The sequence below is a fragment of the Rhinatrema bivittatum genome, chromosome 1 (genome assembly GCF_901001135.1).
Source record: "Rhinatrema bivittatum chromosome 1, aRhiBiv1.1, whole genome shotgun sequence".
Lineage (NCBI taxonomy): Eukaryota > Metazoa > Chordata > Amphibia > Gymnophiona > Rhinatrematidae > Rhinatrema > Rhinatrema bivittatum.
This window is the reverse complement of record NC_042615.1, coordinates 709,238,436-709,254,811: the sequence shown is the minus strand read 5'-3', so window position 1 is coordinate 709,254,811 and position 16,376 is coordinate 709,238,436. Positions and strand designations below refer to the sequence as shown.

Sequence of the window (16,376 nt, the reverse complement as noted above, 5' to 3'; positions counted from 1 at the left end):
GCTTTGGGGCTTTATACCATGGTTGTTGGTACCCTCTGCTCCTCTTCTGGTGATCTGGGATGCCATTGTAATTGGTGCCTTGTAGTGTTCATGTGCCACCTTTACTCCTCTTTTCATGCCTGGGGCTCTCCATGTCTCTGTTTCTGCTGCTTTGCACCTCTATTTGCCATATGGTGTTAAATGACATTATTGATGCCCTTTGCCCCTCTTGTTCCTTTGGAAAGTTCATGCCACTGTTGTTGGTGTACTTTGCTCCTCTCATGGTACCTTCTTAGAGTATTATCACCACTGTTTGTCATGCTTTGGTCCTCTCATGGTACCTTGAGCTGATCATATCACTATTGATGTCACTTTTTCCAACTCTTGGTGTCTTGGATTGCTGTTTCTTCTGCTGCTGATGCCAGCTTGCAATTTTCATTAAACTTGAATAGAAACCCCCAAAGTTAGAGTCTAAAACAGTATGCATTGCCTCCTCTATTGACTTTAATGGAAACAAATGAAATGACATAACAAATGAAATGAAGGAAATAAATGAAACAAATAAAAAAATGACAACCAAATCAAAATAACAAACCAAAGTGAAATTTGTTTTCCATACACACTCCCTATGAATTGCCCCACAATGCATAGAAACAAATTATTATTCTGCTAAAATATTTTAATGAATATATTTGTTTTGAAATTCACCATAATGATCCACAAAAATGTCTTTTAAGTAATGCTTTTTCATCAGTTGTATAAACCTGATGACATCAATCATGTTCTCTTGGACCCTGCTTGATTCTGCTTCTTCCTGACAGAGACGCTGAACACAAGAGACAGTTGGAATAGTAACCATACCCCTACCCAGTTAAGCCCCCTCTCTCTCTCTCTCTCTCTCTCTCTCATTCTTTCTCTCTCTTTTTCCCTCTTCATCTGTATTTGGTTTTGTCCACCTTTAGTGATTTCCTTTTCTTCTTTTTGCCACAGAGAGAAAGTAAAGTTCAAAGAATGCGCATAACCTTACTCATTACCTTTACTTTAGTAAGCTTTTTTGTTTTGATAAAAGCAGGTCTTTGTAAACCAGGGATTATAACTGTTGTTTAAGAAAATGTATTCAACAGTGAATGATAGCAGTCAAATGTATTTTTGAAAATTATCAGGTGAATTTTTAAAGGAATTATGCATAGAAATATAACATACTGTTGTAGCAATTTTCAAAGCCCACTTAACCACATTCAGGGGCAGATTTTAAAAGGAGCGCGAATAGCCTACTTTTGTTTGCGCTCCAGGCGCAAACAAAAGTACGCTGGATTTTAGCAGATACGCGCGGAGCCGCGCGTATCTGCTAAAAACCTGGATCGGCGCGCGCAAGGCTATCGATTTTGTATAGCTGGCGCGCGCCGAGCCGCGCAGCCTACCCCTGTTCCCTCCAAGGCCGCTCCGAAATCGGAGCGGCCTCGGAGGGAACTTCCTTTTGCCCTCCCCTCACCTTCCCCTCCCTTCCCCTACCTAACCCACCCACCCGGCCCTGTCTAAGCCCCCCCCTTACCTTTGTCGGGGGATTTACGCCTCCCGGAGGGAGGCGTAAATCCCCGCGCGTCAGCGGGCCTCCTGCGTGCCGGGACGCGACCTGGGGGCGGGTCCGGAGGGCGCGGCCACGCCCCCGGGCCGTAACCACGCCTCCGGGTCCGCCCCCGAAACGCTCCCGGCACGCCCCCTAAACGCCGTGCCGTTCGGGCCCGCCCCCGACACGCCCCCCTCGGAGAACCCCAGGACTTACGTGAGTCCCGGGGCTCTGCGCGCGCCGGTGAGCCTATGTAAAATAGGCTCACCGGTGCGCAGGGCCCTGCTCGCCTAAATCCGCCCGGTTTTGGGCGGATTTAGGCGAGGAGGGCTCTGAAAATCCGCCCCTAAGAGTACTTAGCACAGGTAAAATCTATTGACAACTCAATGACATATATTGTAGCAATGTTCAAAAGCCCACTTACATGGGTAAAGTGCATTTATACATGTAAAATCCAGTTTTAAGCATGTAAATGCTTTTGAAAATCAGACATTAATGTTTTAAAGTCATTTCAGTCATTTTCTTCTAAAAGTTCCTGAAAATATCTGATAACTAATTCATCACTTCTTCCTCTCTTGCAGGATTTGCTCTTGGTTTTGAAATGGTAGCCTTGAAGTGGTACTTTAATGTTTACCACAACAACATTACAAAATCTTGAAGGCATGATTATGTACAAGTTCAGGATCATTTCTATGATGCTTCATATGACTTTAGAATTAAAATCAATTATGATTAAAACAAACCAAAAGTAAATTGCTATTAAAATTTCCGGACAAGTTTATTCCATTTATATATTTATTTATATTTATTTACTTATTTATTTATATATTTTATATATATTAAGTAATATATTTCATTATATCTTCAAATGATATAAGGCATGCTTGAGTTGCTTATTTAGTTTTCTGAGTCAGTTTTTTCCCTCTAAGCATATAAAATTGAACTTAACATATTCTATAAACTGGGGAATAGATCCAAGCAAGTAATTATCTTTAAAACTAATCTGTCACAGAGATATATTGCCCCCTGTTTGTGTTTTTGTTTTAGTTTTTGCAATTAGTTTTCAAATTTTGAGACAGAGTGATGTAATCAGAAAGCAATAGTTCACTGTTTAATTTTTTTTTATATTGGGCCTATATTTAATATATATATATATATATATATATATATATATATATATATATGATTTTACAATCATATGGTGGAAAGTAGTGAAAACCCTTGAAAGTAAAATGCAGGATTGCCTCTAGTAAGAAAACTTTTGTTAAGAGAGAAAGTAAAGAATAAAATAGCTATCTTTAAATATATTATAAAAACTATGATAATCAAAAATGAAAACATACTGTATTACTGAACTTAAAGCACCACTTAACTTTATAAGTGACATGACCCTGAGGTATAGTACTGCATGCAATAATATTAAACTGTCTTCAGGGTGGTTGGTTACATTTTTGCTAACATATCAGCTATAATAGCAAGCAAAAGTATCACAAATGAGAAAACAAAACACTGAGGGGAGGGAGATGTGTCCTTGATCTCAAATGACTCATATTTAATTACCCAATTAAGCAAGTAATATAATTAAACCAACTGTTTGAACAAATCTGCAACTCTATTAGATTTATTTTAGGGAGTGAGAAGATACCCATTGCAACTTTTATCCTTGTACACATAGCACATGACATCTAATCTAATGAGAATTAAGCTGACACAGTAAAGTCTAGTTGATTATGTTCTCCAAACTGAATCTTTTTTAATGTGTTTTCTGGGAAGGCTGGAGAGGGAGTGGGCTGATTTCCTCATCAGAACCAATATATGTTGCTAAAACAAAATTTGCAACTACCTTTGAATCAAAGTATATTACAGAGCAGTAAACTGTTGAAATGTCTATTAATGGAACAGCAGGATGGAACTAACAAAATGTATATAATTTGCATTAATTAGTATTAGAAGCATTTCCATCTTTGTTCTTGTATATATGCTAGTTTGGCAAAAGTTCTGTGGCTTACCACCTGTTTCTGGAATGTGAAAGACTGTAGTTCATCAGTCACTGACATTCTTTATGTTATAAAATATGACAATTTATATAGTATTACTTTAAAATCTAAGTCATTGTAGCTCATGATATTGGACTCATGACATTAGTTTCAAAGCTATTTTGGAAGTTTAAAGACACTTGTTTAATTTTTATTTTCAAGTAGGGATTTGAAACTATATCTATGAAAATAGTTGACTTACATTTTATAATGTATTCATTTTTATATTTTTCTCTAATGGGAGGCCTCCTCTTGAGAAATTAAATGGCTGTAGAATGACAGAAGTCAGCATATGAAGGTCAAGATGATTTGGACATTAACACCTGAAGAATTTGCATGAAAAGTGTTTAGTACGTCGCCTGAGATAAGCATTTATCAAAATAGAAAAGTGCTTACATTTTCACACTTAAACCAAGTTTTTAAATATATTTAGAATAAATAATTTCTCTGGTGTGCCACTGTTCTAATTTGACAGCATTAAACTACTAGTATCTTAAAAACCTTGTCCAAAACCTCATTAAAACGTTCACTATTTACAAAATGATATTTTTAGGCATCCACTTTATTCCAGTAAATAATAGACAAGCTGGTTTAGGCATAGGATGGTTTATTTTGCTGATGCTGCTTAGGTAGATAATTCGTTCACAACGATCACAAGCAAAGATCTGCAAATCCCAAACTCTGCCCACCGAAAAATACAACTGTAATAAATTTTGTATAAAGAAAAAAAGTTGTTACACCGTATATGCATGATCTCATGAGACCCCAGTATGTTTTTCCTTTGTCCATAAATAGTGAACAGCAGCTCTTCCAGATCTCACTCAGTTCAAAAGTCTAAAATGTTTTCAGTAGTTGAAGAAGGGCTAACATTAGTCTGCACCTCTGCAATACGTTGATAGGCTAACGCTTTGAGAAAGGAAACAGCATCTCGCTTATGTTAATGTCATTTAATGGTAGATACATTATATTAGGCTGCAATATTTTGACACGTATAATCATAAACAATCCCCTCCCCCACAAAAATAGTCATTGCAAGTCTATACAAAGATCTGGAGATAAGAAAGCAGTTAATGGTTACTAGTGGTACTGAGGGGGCACAGGCATGGAGGTATGGACTGTATTCATAACAGGAATGCAAGCCTTAAAGACAGGAGGGTCTTCACTGCCTACAGAATTTGCACTTGATGATTTTCTTAAAAGCATTTTGGAAATCTTTATTGAAATATGCATAAATGATAGGATTGAGTAAGGAGTTAGAATAGCCAAGCCAGTTTATGACAGCAGCAAGCCAGTCTGGCATATAACAGTTATCTTCACAAAATGGCAATACAAGAGCTACGATGAAGAATGGCAGCCAGCAGAAGATGAAAGTGCCCATAATAATACCCAAGGTTTTCACAGTTTTCCTTTCCCTGGCCAAAGCGACCTTTCGTTTTGTTTCTGTATTTTTCTCGTTCTTTTTCTCACAGCAGGGGCCACTTGGAGTGCTGCTTAAGTTGTTTGGTAGAGGCAGATGGTTTTTAGAGTTATGATAGTGATGAACCTCAATAATTTCCAAAGCAGCGCCATCCTCCTCGTGTCTTATTGCCCCATTAACACAAGTGCTGGGTTTAGGCTCTACACTCCGTTTCCAGTTCTTTCCGGGCTCCCCATTGCTTTTCTTTTGCCTGGTGGCAGGGGAGACTGTCAGACAAGTGTCTGCTACTTTCTTTTTTTCCGCTTTCTTTACAGTTTTACGGATCCTGAATCTGGCTGCTTTAAATATCCTACCGTACAGTACCAACATCAGTATCAAAGGGATATAGAAAGCGCCAAAGGTCGAGTAGATAGTATAACCGTGATCTTTGCTTATTTTGCAAGCATCTGGATCAGCCCTGTCTTCGGGAGTTCTCCAGCCCAGCATTGGCGGTATAGATATCAAAAAACCTATCATCCACGTTAGGCTAATGAGAATAGCAGCTCGTCTAGGAGTCCGCTTGTTCACATAGTCTATTGGATCTGTGATAGCCCAGTATCTATCCAATGCAATGGCGCACAAATGAAGGATAGATGAGGTACAACACAACACGTCTAAAGAATTAAAAATATCACAGGTTACCTGTCCAAGAGTCCACTTGTTCAACACTTGATAGAGAGCAGCCATGGGCAGTACCAGCACGGAAACCATCAAGTCTGTGACAGCCAGTGAGCCTATGAGATAGTTGGCTACATTTTGAAGAGACCTTTCCAATGCTATGGCTGCGATTACACAGGCATTACCAATGATAGAACACAAAATCAGAATTCCCAGAAACAGAGACGCGGCCATTTGATAGCTCAGAGTCGTCTCGAACAACCCGTTCTGATCCCCCTTCTCCGAAGAGTAGTCTGAAGAGGTAGTGTTGTTGAACACATCCATCCCAAAATGATGAAAAGAACACATAAAGAAGGGAAAGGGAAAGCCGTCTTGCACTTTTTTTTTTTTTTTACTTATTTTTGAGTGGCGATCTCGTGCCTACTTCTTTTCCTTATGGTCATGATGCTAGCCCCTATGCAATGCACGCCAGGCTGCAGTTTGCTACTTCGGACAATCATTGGAAACTGGTGACGAGTTGAATTGCTACAGTATATAGCAGCAGCAGAGTACGTCAGCGTCGGAAAGATAGCTGAAATCAACCGGGCCAGCAGGATGGACTGATATAGGTACTGCCTCTGCAAAGAGTGCTGCTTCTGCTGTTCCTGCTGTACAACTCTTGCCGAGGTTTCTGCACGCAGCTGGTAGCACAGTCCATATCAGACAGAAGGCACTCATTCATTCACTCTCCTGTCACTAAAAGCAATACCACATCGTAGCAGCTGAAACGCATGAACCCCTGTCTGTTTCTCCCCTTGTCTCACACATCCCTCTTGCTGTATTGCCATTGTATTTTAGTCCGTTTCATCAATAGAGCGGGCGGAGCTCTGAAGATTGGCAATCTGGTTTGCTTTCTTGCAACCCGGTTTGTCAGATGAATTATCGTTCTGTATAAAGATCTGCAATTAAGCTTTCTTTTACAGCTCACTAAAAAGATTATGCCCCCCACGTCCTCAGGTTTCTGAATTAAACAGTGGACTACTGTATGCTTTTAGTATATTTTTGGAAATACAACCTGAATGTTTAAGATTAAATATGCATTAGCTGTTGCCTTTCTTAGTTCCTTTTTCCCATGCTTTCTCTCTTAATGTATCTGTCTTGTTGTCCTGTTCCCTTAAACTTTGAGTTGCATGCCATATAGCATTAGTTAGCACACAAAGTAATCCTTGGACAGAAAAGAAGGGTTTAAGACCTGGGGAATATTTTTTTCAAAACAAAACCCAGGAGCAGCACAGGGTAAGATATATTTTCTCTGCTTATCTATTTTTACACTTTCAGTCAAAAAATGAGATTAATGCGTCTTGCATAGAGATAAGGGAAGGGAAGGAGACAGAGGGAAAAGTTGGTGGATTAGGGGCGAGATGAGCAAGTCTTTCGTTCCCCGTACAATATAGTATTTTCCCAGTACTTAATTTCAATGTTGCATCAATGGATCGCTTTGCTGCTTGGTCCTCGTTTCAGCACCAGAGACAGCTCTAGCTGCAAGGGCATTTGGCGCCATCTGCAGGGCCAAGCTACCCAACTTTCCTGTGTAAAAGACATCTGCACTATATGGTATCAGATGATAAGATCACAGTAAAAAGAAACCTCACAGCGATCTCTGGACATGTTTCCCCATGTCCAATGGTCTCTTTTTCATAGTAAAGTATATCAAGTAAATTTGAGTGGTTCCTTTCGTAAGTTATTTTCACTTTTGCTTTGGCAACTCGGCTCTAATAATGCTTACGAAAGTGTATGAATGTGGATTACATTGAAGCAGAGTCGAGGGGCATTTATTTTGTAAACTGAAGAAACTGTATCGTTTATAATCAAAGGACTTGGCATTAGAGTTCAATTATCATCTTTTTATTAGATTAGAATTACCTTCAATAATTTTGTAGCTGTCAACTAGACCACAAAGAATAGATGAGTCAGTTCAGCGATGAATCAGGTTAGCAACTGATTCCTTACCCAAGTCATATATTTGTGTTTGTAAACAAACCAAAAGCACAGTTTTTGTAAGATTAACACATTAATTTGGATACTTGCTTGCAGCACTTTTTGAAAACATAAGCAATGTACCACTCCATATATAACGAGATACTGCAATTATCTCTGCCATGTAATTAAGACGAAGAATATTAAAAAAAAACCAAAAAAACCACCGAAAGATTGAGAATAGGGTAGAAAAATCAGTAAAACAATTGAAAATAATTAAAGATGCTATACTGTGCATTAGTCAGTTTGTAAGTGTTATCAGATGGATTATTATACAGTTCCGTTCTGGGACCTGTTCCGAATCAATTTCCAAGTCCTGGCATAATGAAGCTCTGCCTTCAATGAAGCTTCTTTGCTAAAGCCCTGAAGTAAAGATATCACTCTACAAAGAGATACAGTATTTGGAACTTCAAACCGATGGTATGAAATCTCATTTCAGTTTTTTAAAGTTCTGTTCTTGCAAACATTATACTGAAATAGCTTTATATTCCTTAAAGTTGCACTACAGGAAATTAGAATGAACTACACTATTGAATTCTCGATTCCTGGAAGAATAAGAGACGTTACAATTCACTTGATAAGAACAACAAAAACTTACTCTGAAAGAAAGTGAAATGAGAAAAATATCTCGGGAAACAATCTTGAATAAAATTCTCTCAGATTGGTGCGCCATTAATACACTGGCTAATATACAGTAAGTATGCCAGTCAAACTGTTATGATTGTTAAAAAGAATTGTTTTGCAATAGATCCAAAGGGCAAACTTTATGATTAACAGATTTTATTTTCTCTTCAATAGGCAGATTCCAAGGCATTTACAATAAAATTTAGTTGTAATGAAAGTATTTTTTCGATGCAATTTGAAGGAAAGTTATCACGGCCATTAATACTAAAACAGCTTTCTTTCAGTACAAGGTCGTATGTTTAGAAAGGGCATTCAAAGTATAGTTACTGCAATCGGGATTGAGAATCTTTTAATATTAAAGAAAAACTGAATGACTACTACTAGGTATGCTTTGAATGATGAAATACAAGTGATTTTTTAATTTCATCATTCTTCACAGTAAGCATAGACTATCAAAGACTATAGACTTCTCCATACATAACCTTACCTTACCAATTCCTCAGGCTCCCCTCCTTGATGGGAGGAGAGGATGCCATCTTTTCAATTTTAAGACGTTTTATATGTATTTAAAGCACATACATTTTCTTTTCACCTCCCAGTACATTACAATCATTTTTTTTATGGCCAAGCTGTTTAACAGTTGCATAAATGCAGGCTGTATAGTGTGTAATGGCCACATTTACGTGTCCTAATAAATGAAAAGTATGCTCGGAGCACTTCTGGGAAAATAAACATAGAAACATAGAAACTTGATGGTAGAGAAAGACCATATGGCCCATCTAATCTGCACATCCGTACAATTTACAAAATTTCAATAATTTAGATGCTATTGTTGGTATTTCTATTAATATCAAACTAACTGCATTGGTCAAACCTGACTTCCTTAGTAAAGAAAATAAAAAATAAACCTACAGTACTGAGATGGTTGAGTTACTGTGAGCAAACAAAAGGTAGCAGAAGGTTATCTTTGAAACCGTACATAACTTTCATAAACTTTCTAGGTGTGACAGCTTTGTGAATTTTTTTCTCCAATAAAATTTCAGTTGTCTGTTATAATTTTGGCTTAGATACTGCTACATCTGATGCTATAGATATAAAAGCTAATTCTCCCTGGGATCAATTTGTGATGGTCACTAAAGGTGAGATTGTTTGGACAGTAGCTAGAATGAATGTTTCATCCAATCCTTTAAATCCCTGTTCCACCACACTTTTGAAAGTGTTAATTAAAGATCTTGGTGATTTGTTGGTAGACATTCTGTCTTTAGAAAGTGCTTTACTTCCTGCCTCCTTAAGAAAAACCACTGTGAGGCCAATTTTAAAGAAAAATACCCTTGATCCTAACCAATTTTAGACCAATCTCATCTTTCAAAGCTCATGAATCTAATCTCTTTCAAAGCTCATTGAATCAATTGTACATTCCCAACTTTCTGATTTCATTGAGACATGCATATGTTGATAAATTTATAGCTTTATTATACAGAGACTTTATTGCTGTTTATTGATATCTTAATTCAAGGATTTGATGGTGGCTCTGAGTATGTCATGATCTTTTATGACATCTCAGTTGTTTTCGATACCATCAATCATAATATTATTACTCAGTTAAAATCTTGGCATCTCTGGCACTGTCCTCAAATGGTTTACACCTTTTTTATATGAAAAATTGCGCTACATACATCTGGGAAATGCATGCTTCTCAATGAAATCATTTACAACAGAGTTACCCCAAGTTTTTACATTGTCAGCTACTTTATTCAATATTTGCATTGCCCCTGTCTGTAAAGTTTTCAGTCTCCTTGCTGTAAATTACAGGATCTACACCGATGATGTCAATTTTTCATTCCGTTTCCATCTCATGGTCTGATGCTTTCAAAAATGTTTTCCTCTGTTTAGAGTTTGTAGAAAACTTTTTCTCAATGTAAACTTTTTCTCAATGTAGAAAAGACCGAGATATTGGTCTTGTCCAAATTTTCATCATCCAGTTTTCCTTCTCACTTATCATTTAACAATTTCAAGATTCCCATTCATAATCAAGTGCATAGCTTTGGAGTGCTCCTATATTTAAGTCTTTCTTTCAAGTCCCATATTAATTCAGTGGTTAAAAGTCCCTTTTACAAATTACAGCTAGTAAGGAAACTTCATCCTCTTCTTGCTCCCAATGATTTTTGTACGGTGCTTCAGGCACTGGTTCTTAACAATTTTGATTACTGTAATGATTTATATGCTGGACTCCTCAATACTGCTCTGAGACCATTTCAGTTAACTCAGAACACTGCTGCCAAGTCTGTTGCCAAGTTTCATGATCACATATCTCCTATCCTGGCTGATCTGCATTGATTTCCCATTAAATGGAGAATTATGTATAAGTTGTTAGCATTTTCAAGCTTTTTAATACCGATCATCTCAGCTGGGTGACCTCTATCTTAAAAATTTACAGGCTTCCACATGCCTTTAGATCTGCTCAAAAGAATTTTCTTGAGATTCCAATTACGAAGCTGGCCTATTTTAACAACACACGTGACAGGTCCTTTTCTGTTGCAGGCCCTATCTTGTGGAACTCCCTTCTGGATGAGATTAGGTTAAAGCCTTGTGTTAAGTCCTTTAAGAAGGCTTTTAAAACTTTCTTATTTAAGAATGTTTACACAGATGTATAGTTTATGTATTTTGTATTAGTTGTATTTGTATTTTGTTGATTTGTTTGAATGTTATTTTATTAAATGTTTTTGTTGATTTTTGACTGTATAACTTATTGTAAACTGCTTCAAAATTTATGATGTTGTGGTATACAAATTTTAATAAACCATAAACTGTTGTGGGAATGCGGGTAGCGGACCCATCTCTGGTGATTTTGTGTACCCTTGGGCCACGACGCAGCCGCAGAGGAACTCCGGCAAGCGCCGAGGCAGGTGAAGAGTGTCCAAGCATGGGCCGGTGTTGCTAGAAGTATTGGAAGTATAGGGAGCGGGTCGGCGGCCTCCAGGACACAAGAAGTACAGAAACGCAACTCCAGCCATGTGAGGAGAGCGTCGGCAGCCTGGGCTGCAGGGAAAGCTGAAGCAGCACGGCTCCAGCCGCGCTGAGGAAGCAACAGCGCAGAGAAAGAAAAAAAGAAAAAAGGGTAAGAGACTGCCCAAACAGGGCAGAATCGCAACAGTACCCCCTCTCAAGGGCCCTTCCAAGGCTGATACCAGGACTTGAAGGGATCAAGTAGTTAAGTTGGAATTTCTGGGTGCAGGCGCCTCCTGCAGGTCATTGTAACCCAAAAAACAAAAAAAATTCCAGGAAGAAGACAAAAAAGTTCTTGGTACACAAGAATAAGCCACACACAGGAACACACACCGGGCACATGGCCTTCGCAATATGTTGTGGGAACGTGGGTAGCGGACCCATCTCTATTGATTTTGTGTACACTTGGGCCATGACACAGCCACAGAGGAACTCCGGCAAGCACCAAGGCAGATGCAGAGTATCCAAGCATGGGCTGATGTTACTAGAAGTATTGGAAGTAGCGCCCTGGCCACTGCCGAACCTGTACGCAGCAGAGACACCCACAATGCAATGTGGTCTCTGGAGTAGTCCTCCGACCACTCGATAGCCCTTTCAGACCTGCCGCACGGGAGCAGCAACTGCGACAGGATGGACAGTGGTTGAAGGATGAAGACATCAAACGAAGACGGACACTTGAAGTGAGACAAGACTCTGGATATGTGGAATGGAACAACACTCTGGATACATGGAGTGAGGTGAGACTCTGAACATGGAGAGAGAAAGGAGATTCTGGATACATGGAGTGAAGTGAGACTCTGGTCACATAGAGAAAAAAACTCAGGAAGGCCATGTGTTGTTTGAAGAGTACTGAGTCGGTACTGCACATCATGCGCCCTACACAACCTAGCCGGACTGGTCCCGGATCACCCAGGTGGGATGGCCTACACAGCCGGGTAGGCTGGTCACGGATCACACTAGTGGTTCCCCACTCAAGTTGCTTGCAGAATGCTGAGTCGGTACTACCACATCATGCACCCTACTCAGCCAATGAAGACAGGTCATGGACCATGCTGGTGGTTCCCCACACAGGAAGATGATGTGAAGAAGACTCCGACAAAGCCTGTACCAAAGCACTCCCTCAACAGCCAATAAGGGCAGGGACGGACTATGCTGGGTCATAACAGGGAACAGAGTTCATTCATGGAGAGGAGGCAAGTTGAAGACTCTGAGGATCCAGACAGGGTTCAGGATTCGAGGGAATGCCTAAGTGACAAAGTTAGGATAAGGAAGATAAAAGCTGGAACCTCTTCGAGACTTACATTGCCATGAAGAAGGAAGGTCATCCAGAAAAGGAGACATCTAGATGTGAAGACATCTGATGGACAAACATTAGGAACATCTGGAGCACAGAAGCTGACGAGACGAGAGACCAGGAGAAGACAAAGACACAGGATCCCACATAGAATAAAATGCCTTGAGAAGCTGGATTGCAGAGACGTCCTAAGGAGGACTGGCTCCTTGCAAAGGCAAGGTAGAAGTGAAGCCAGGCCCTTTTTATAGGGCTTAAGAGGACTCCCTTGATGACATCAGAGGTGCACCACTCCCTGGCTGAACCCTTAAGAGAGGAGAGGAGGCGCAGCTTCGTCCCTCAGGAGAAGATGGACAGGTCCTTGGAGAGTGGTGTCCCTGCTGCTGAAGACTGCAGGAGCAGGAACCAGGCCGCAGGGCAGGCCCCGGGATGGATGGCGGCTCCCTGCCGCAGAAAGTGAACCAAGGACAGCTCCGGGCATTAGGCAAGGCCGGGCATGATGGGCCCTTCTCCACGGAGGGCTCAAGGTAATGTCAGTGGCCTCCGGGCCACATGGAAATGCCTACAGTGGTCCCCTGACCGCATAGGAGAGCTATGGGCAGCTCCCAAGCCGCAGGGCTGCACTAACGTGGCTCCAGCCACGCTAAGAGTGTGTCGGCGGCCTCTGGGCCACGGATGGTATCACAGCGTGGCTCCAGCCACATAGGTAGTGGGTCGGTGACCTCCAGGCCGCAAGAAGTACAGAAACGTGGTGAAAGACTGCCCAAACAGGGCAGAATCGCAACATAAACATTCATTCAACCACTTTAAAAATTCTTGTATTTTCTTAAGCAACCTTAAACTAAGTTTGGGTTTACAAAGGATATCAGAGTGTATTAACACTGTGGTTTTATAGGCTAGACTAGGGCATTTAAATATCAGTAAGCAAGGGGTGTTTGCAGGGGAACATTATAGCCCACTGTAAGGGATATGGAGGTGTTTAGAGACATTGAGGAAAAGCACATTGTTAGGACCAAGGAAGCTGGCCTAGTGAGAAGATATAAAATACAAAACTATAGGAAGAATCATGCCATACCACAGTTCCTGCAGTGATCCATATTCACTTACCATATTATATAATTATAGTTAGGTGTATTTCTTTACATATCAAAGGAAATAGGTCCCTTTTGATGAAAATAATCAATTTTCTCTGAGGATTTCTAGAAAATGTATTTTAATGTAACTGTACAATATAGTAAGCTTTTTTTTCCCCAGTAAACACAGAATGGGGAATTCAGATCCTAAACACCAAAGCATAATTAGACAAGTTTGGAAATGTATACAGGCAAAGGATAGGGGTGGATTCATCCAAATACATATGTTGCATTTCCACTGTTCTCATAACTCTCAGACCTGAATATATTTATTTTTTCCTTGGAGAAGAGTAACTCTCGCTAAGGTAATTTCCATCTCTGTGCAGCACCAGTCATTTCTATAGGTATTTAATTTTTAGCTATTTTGACATTTTTCTCTGATTTATCACAAATAATTTATCTTGCTTTACCACACTTCATCTTTCAGTTGAAGAAGTCTATTTTAAAATATTTCACACAACTCTCCTAAATTTAAAGCCTTCTTATAGATTGAGTTTTTTCAAACAACTTTTAAAGTTGACACTTTTTCATTGTTTTTAACATGCGTCACTAACAAAGTGCTTTTCTTTCTCCTAAAGTCCTTAAGGAAGTGCTGTAACCTCAAAATAGTCTTTTGTCTCTTGTTTGCAATCTCTTTTCTATTTCTTCTTTGATAGAAATCAATATCTTTAGATTATACTTTGCTATAGATGCTTAAAACTCCAGAGTTTCTCTGGCTATTTTTTCTACATGGATAATGCTGCCTATTACACTTTCTATTTATCCTTTAGGTTTCATAAGTTCTAATGCATTTTCAAGGATCAAGAAAAAGATGTTGCAGTGCATGCGTTTCTGAGACCTCATAGACCTCTTCTCTAGATGTCTCATGCCATCTTAAGAAGCTTATAGAGACTCAAAAGCTTATGCACTACATCTTTTCTGTTGGTCCTTTAAAAGATATCCCAACTTACAAAGACTAGTTTTCATGAGCAAGATGTACTAAGCTTTTTTCCCATAGACTCAAAATGAGATAAAATATTTAGCATATCTGACTCTCTGTATCTTTTAGTATTGCATACAAGTTAATATTCAAGAATAAAGTCTCCATTAGAAATGTTTCATTGATTGTAAAATAAGGGCCATATTCAAGTAGTGTACGTATATAAGCAATAGAGGGAGGAGATGAGTTTTCCCCCAGAACACCCATGCCCAAATCCTCCTCTCTCAGGCATCTATTCTCATCTCCCCCTACGCACCCCCCCCCCCCCCCCCCCCCATACACAAGCCTCACTTCCAAGTTTTAGCAGGGCTCCAGCAACACGAATAGCAACTCCAGATAAAAATGTTCAGTGCAGGGCATCCTGCAACCCTCTCACTGACAGACCTCCCAGTGTCCCGCCCCTTACATGCATTTCTGAGGCAACAAAAAGCCCATGCAGAGGAAAGAAACAGAGCACCCAAAGCTTGTAAACATGAGAGGGTTGCAGAGAAGTAGCACTGCAGTGGCAGGCTCATATGAAGGCATGGCAGCAGCAGCAATGCTCTAGCACCTATACAATTGTGGCACTGGAGGCAGATGCCTATGTCACTTGTGTCTAAATCCAAGTCTGGATATGCATTTACCATTTAACAGTTATTTATCCATTCATATTTAACACTAAAAATGCATTCTTAAGGAAAGACCACTTTGACTGGAGATTGGTGAAGGGGCGGAACCTGATTAAGGTGGTGGGCGTACACATGCTTGCTCCAGGACCTCTGAACCATTACTGGGCAACAAATTTTCACAAAAGTCATGTTACAGAAATGAAATTAGTCAATTCTTATATAGATTTCCATGTGCTAAACATGAATGTGACTGTGAAAATGCAAAATTGGCTCTAGTTTTTTTGTAATATGCAATAATATAATTACATCTTCAACTGTATGCCAATAGCTCACTGGGCAACCAATTTTCACAAAAGTCATGTTACTAAACTGAAATTAGTCAATTCTTATAAATCTCCATGTGCTAAACATGACTGTGAAAATGCAAAATAGCTCTAGTTTTTTTGTAATATGCAATAATATAATTACATCTTGAATTGTATGCCAATAGTAGGAGACCTACGGTTAATACCATTTGAAAAATGAAGTCATAGACTACGTCTTAGATTTCTTTGCTTGTCTCTTGTACACCTGTTTGGGAGCATCTCTGCGGCGTGTCCAGCAGTAGTGAGCCAGCATGAATATTTCAAATGCTCACCCTTTCTGACTGGGCTTCATATAGTACACTGCTGATGTCAGCTTACTCAGCAGCAGCATGGCAGTAGAACTGCATTGCATCAGAAAATGATGTAATAAACTCTGGATGATGTGTGCATGATGGTATTATGCAATATGATGCAATATTACATCATTCTAGGCTTATTTACAGTCCTACTGGATAAATTTACATGACTAAACATAGAAAGTGAACTATATTCACTTTCTATGTTTAGTCATGTGGATAAGACCATGTTTAGTCTATGTGGATAAGTCTATGTGGATAAGACCACTCTTCCATGCCAAAGACTTCAGAACCATCCTCCAAGCCCTCATTTTCTCAAAATTGGACTACTGCTGCTCCACTTTACTTGGCCTCCCCTCCTCATACACAAAACCGCTCCAAATGGTCCAAAACGCAGCAGCC

At 39.6% G+C, this 16,376-nt stretch overlaps 1 protein-coding gene across 1 annotated transcript; it reads right to left on the bottom strand.

The window, feature by feature from the left end:
• Window positions 1–4,741: 4,741 nt before the first annotated feature.
• Window positions 4,742–5,980, bottom strand: HTR1A (5-hydroxytryptamine receptor 1A). The gene has a single exon (XM_029586319.1). It carries the CDS (start codon window positions 5,978–5,980, stop codon window positions 4,742–4,744), a length of 1,239 nt encoding a protein of 412 aa, XP_029442179.1.
• Between the last annotated feature and the right edge of the window lie 10,396 nt (window positions 5,981–16,376).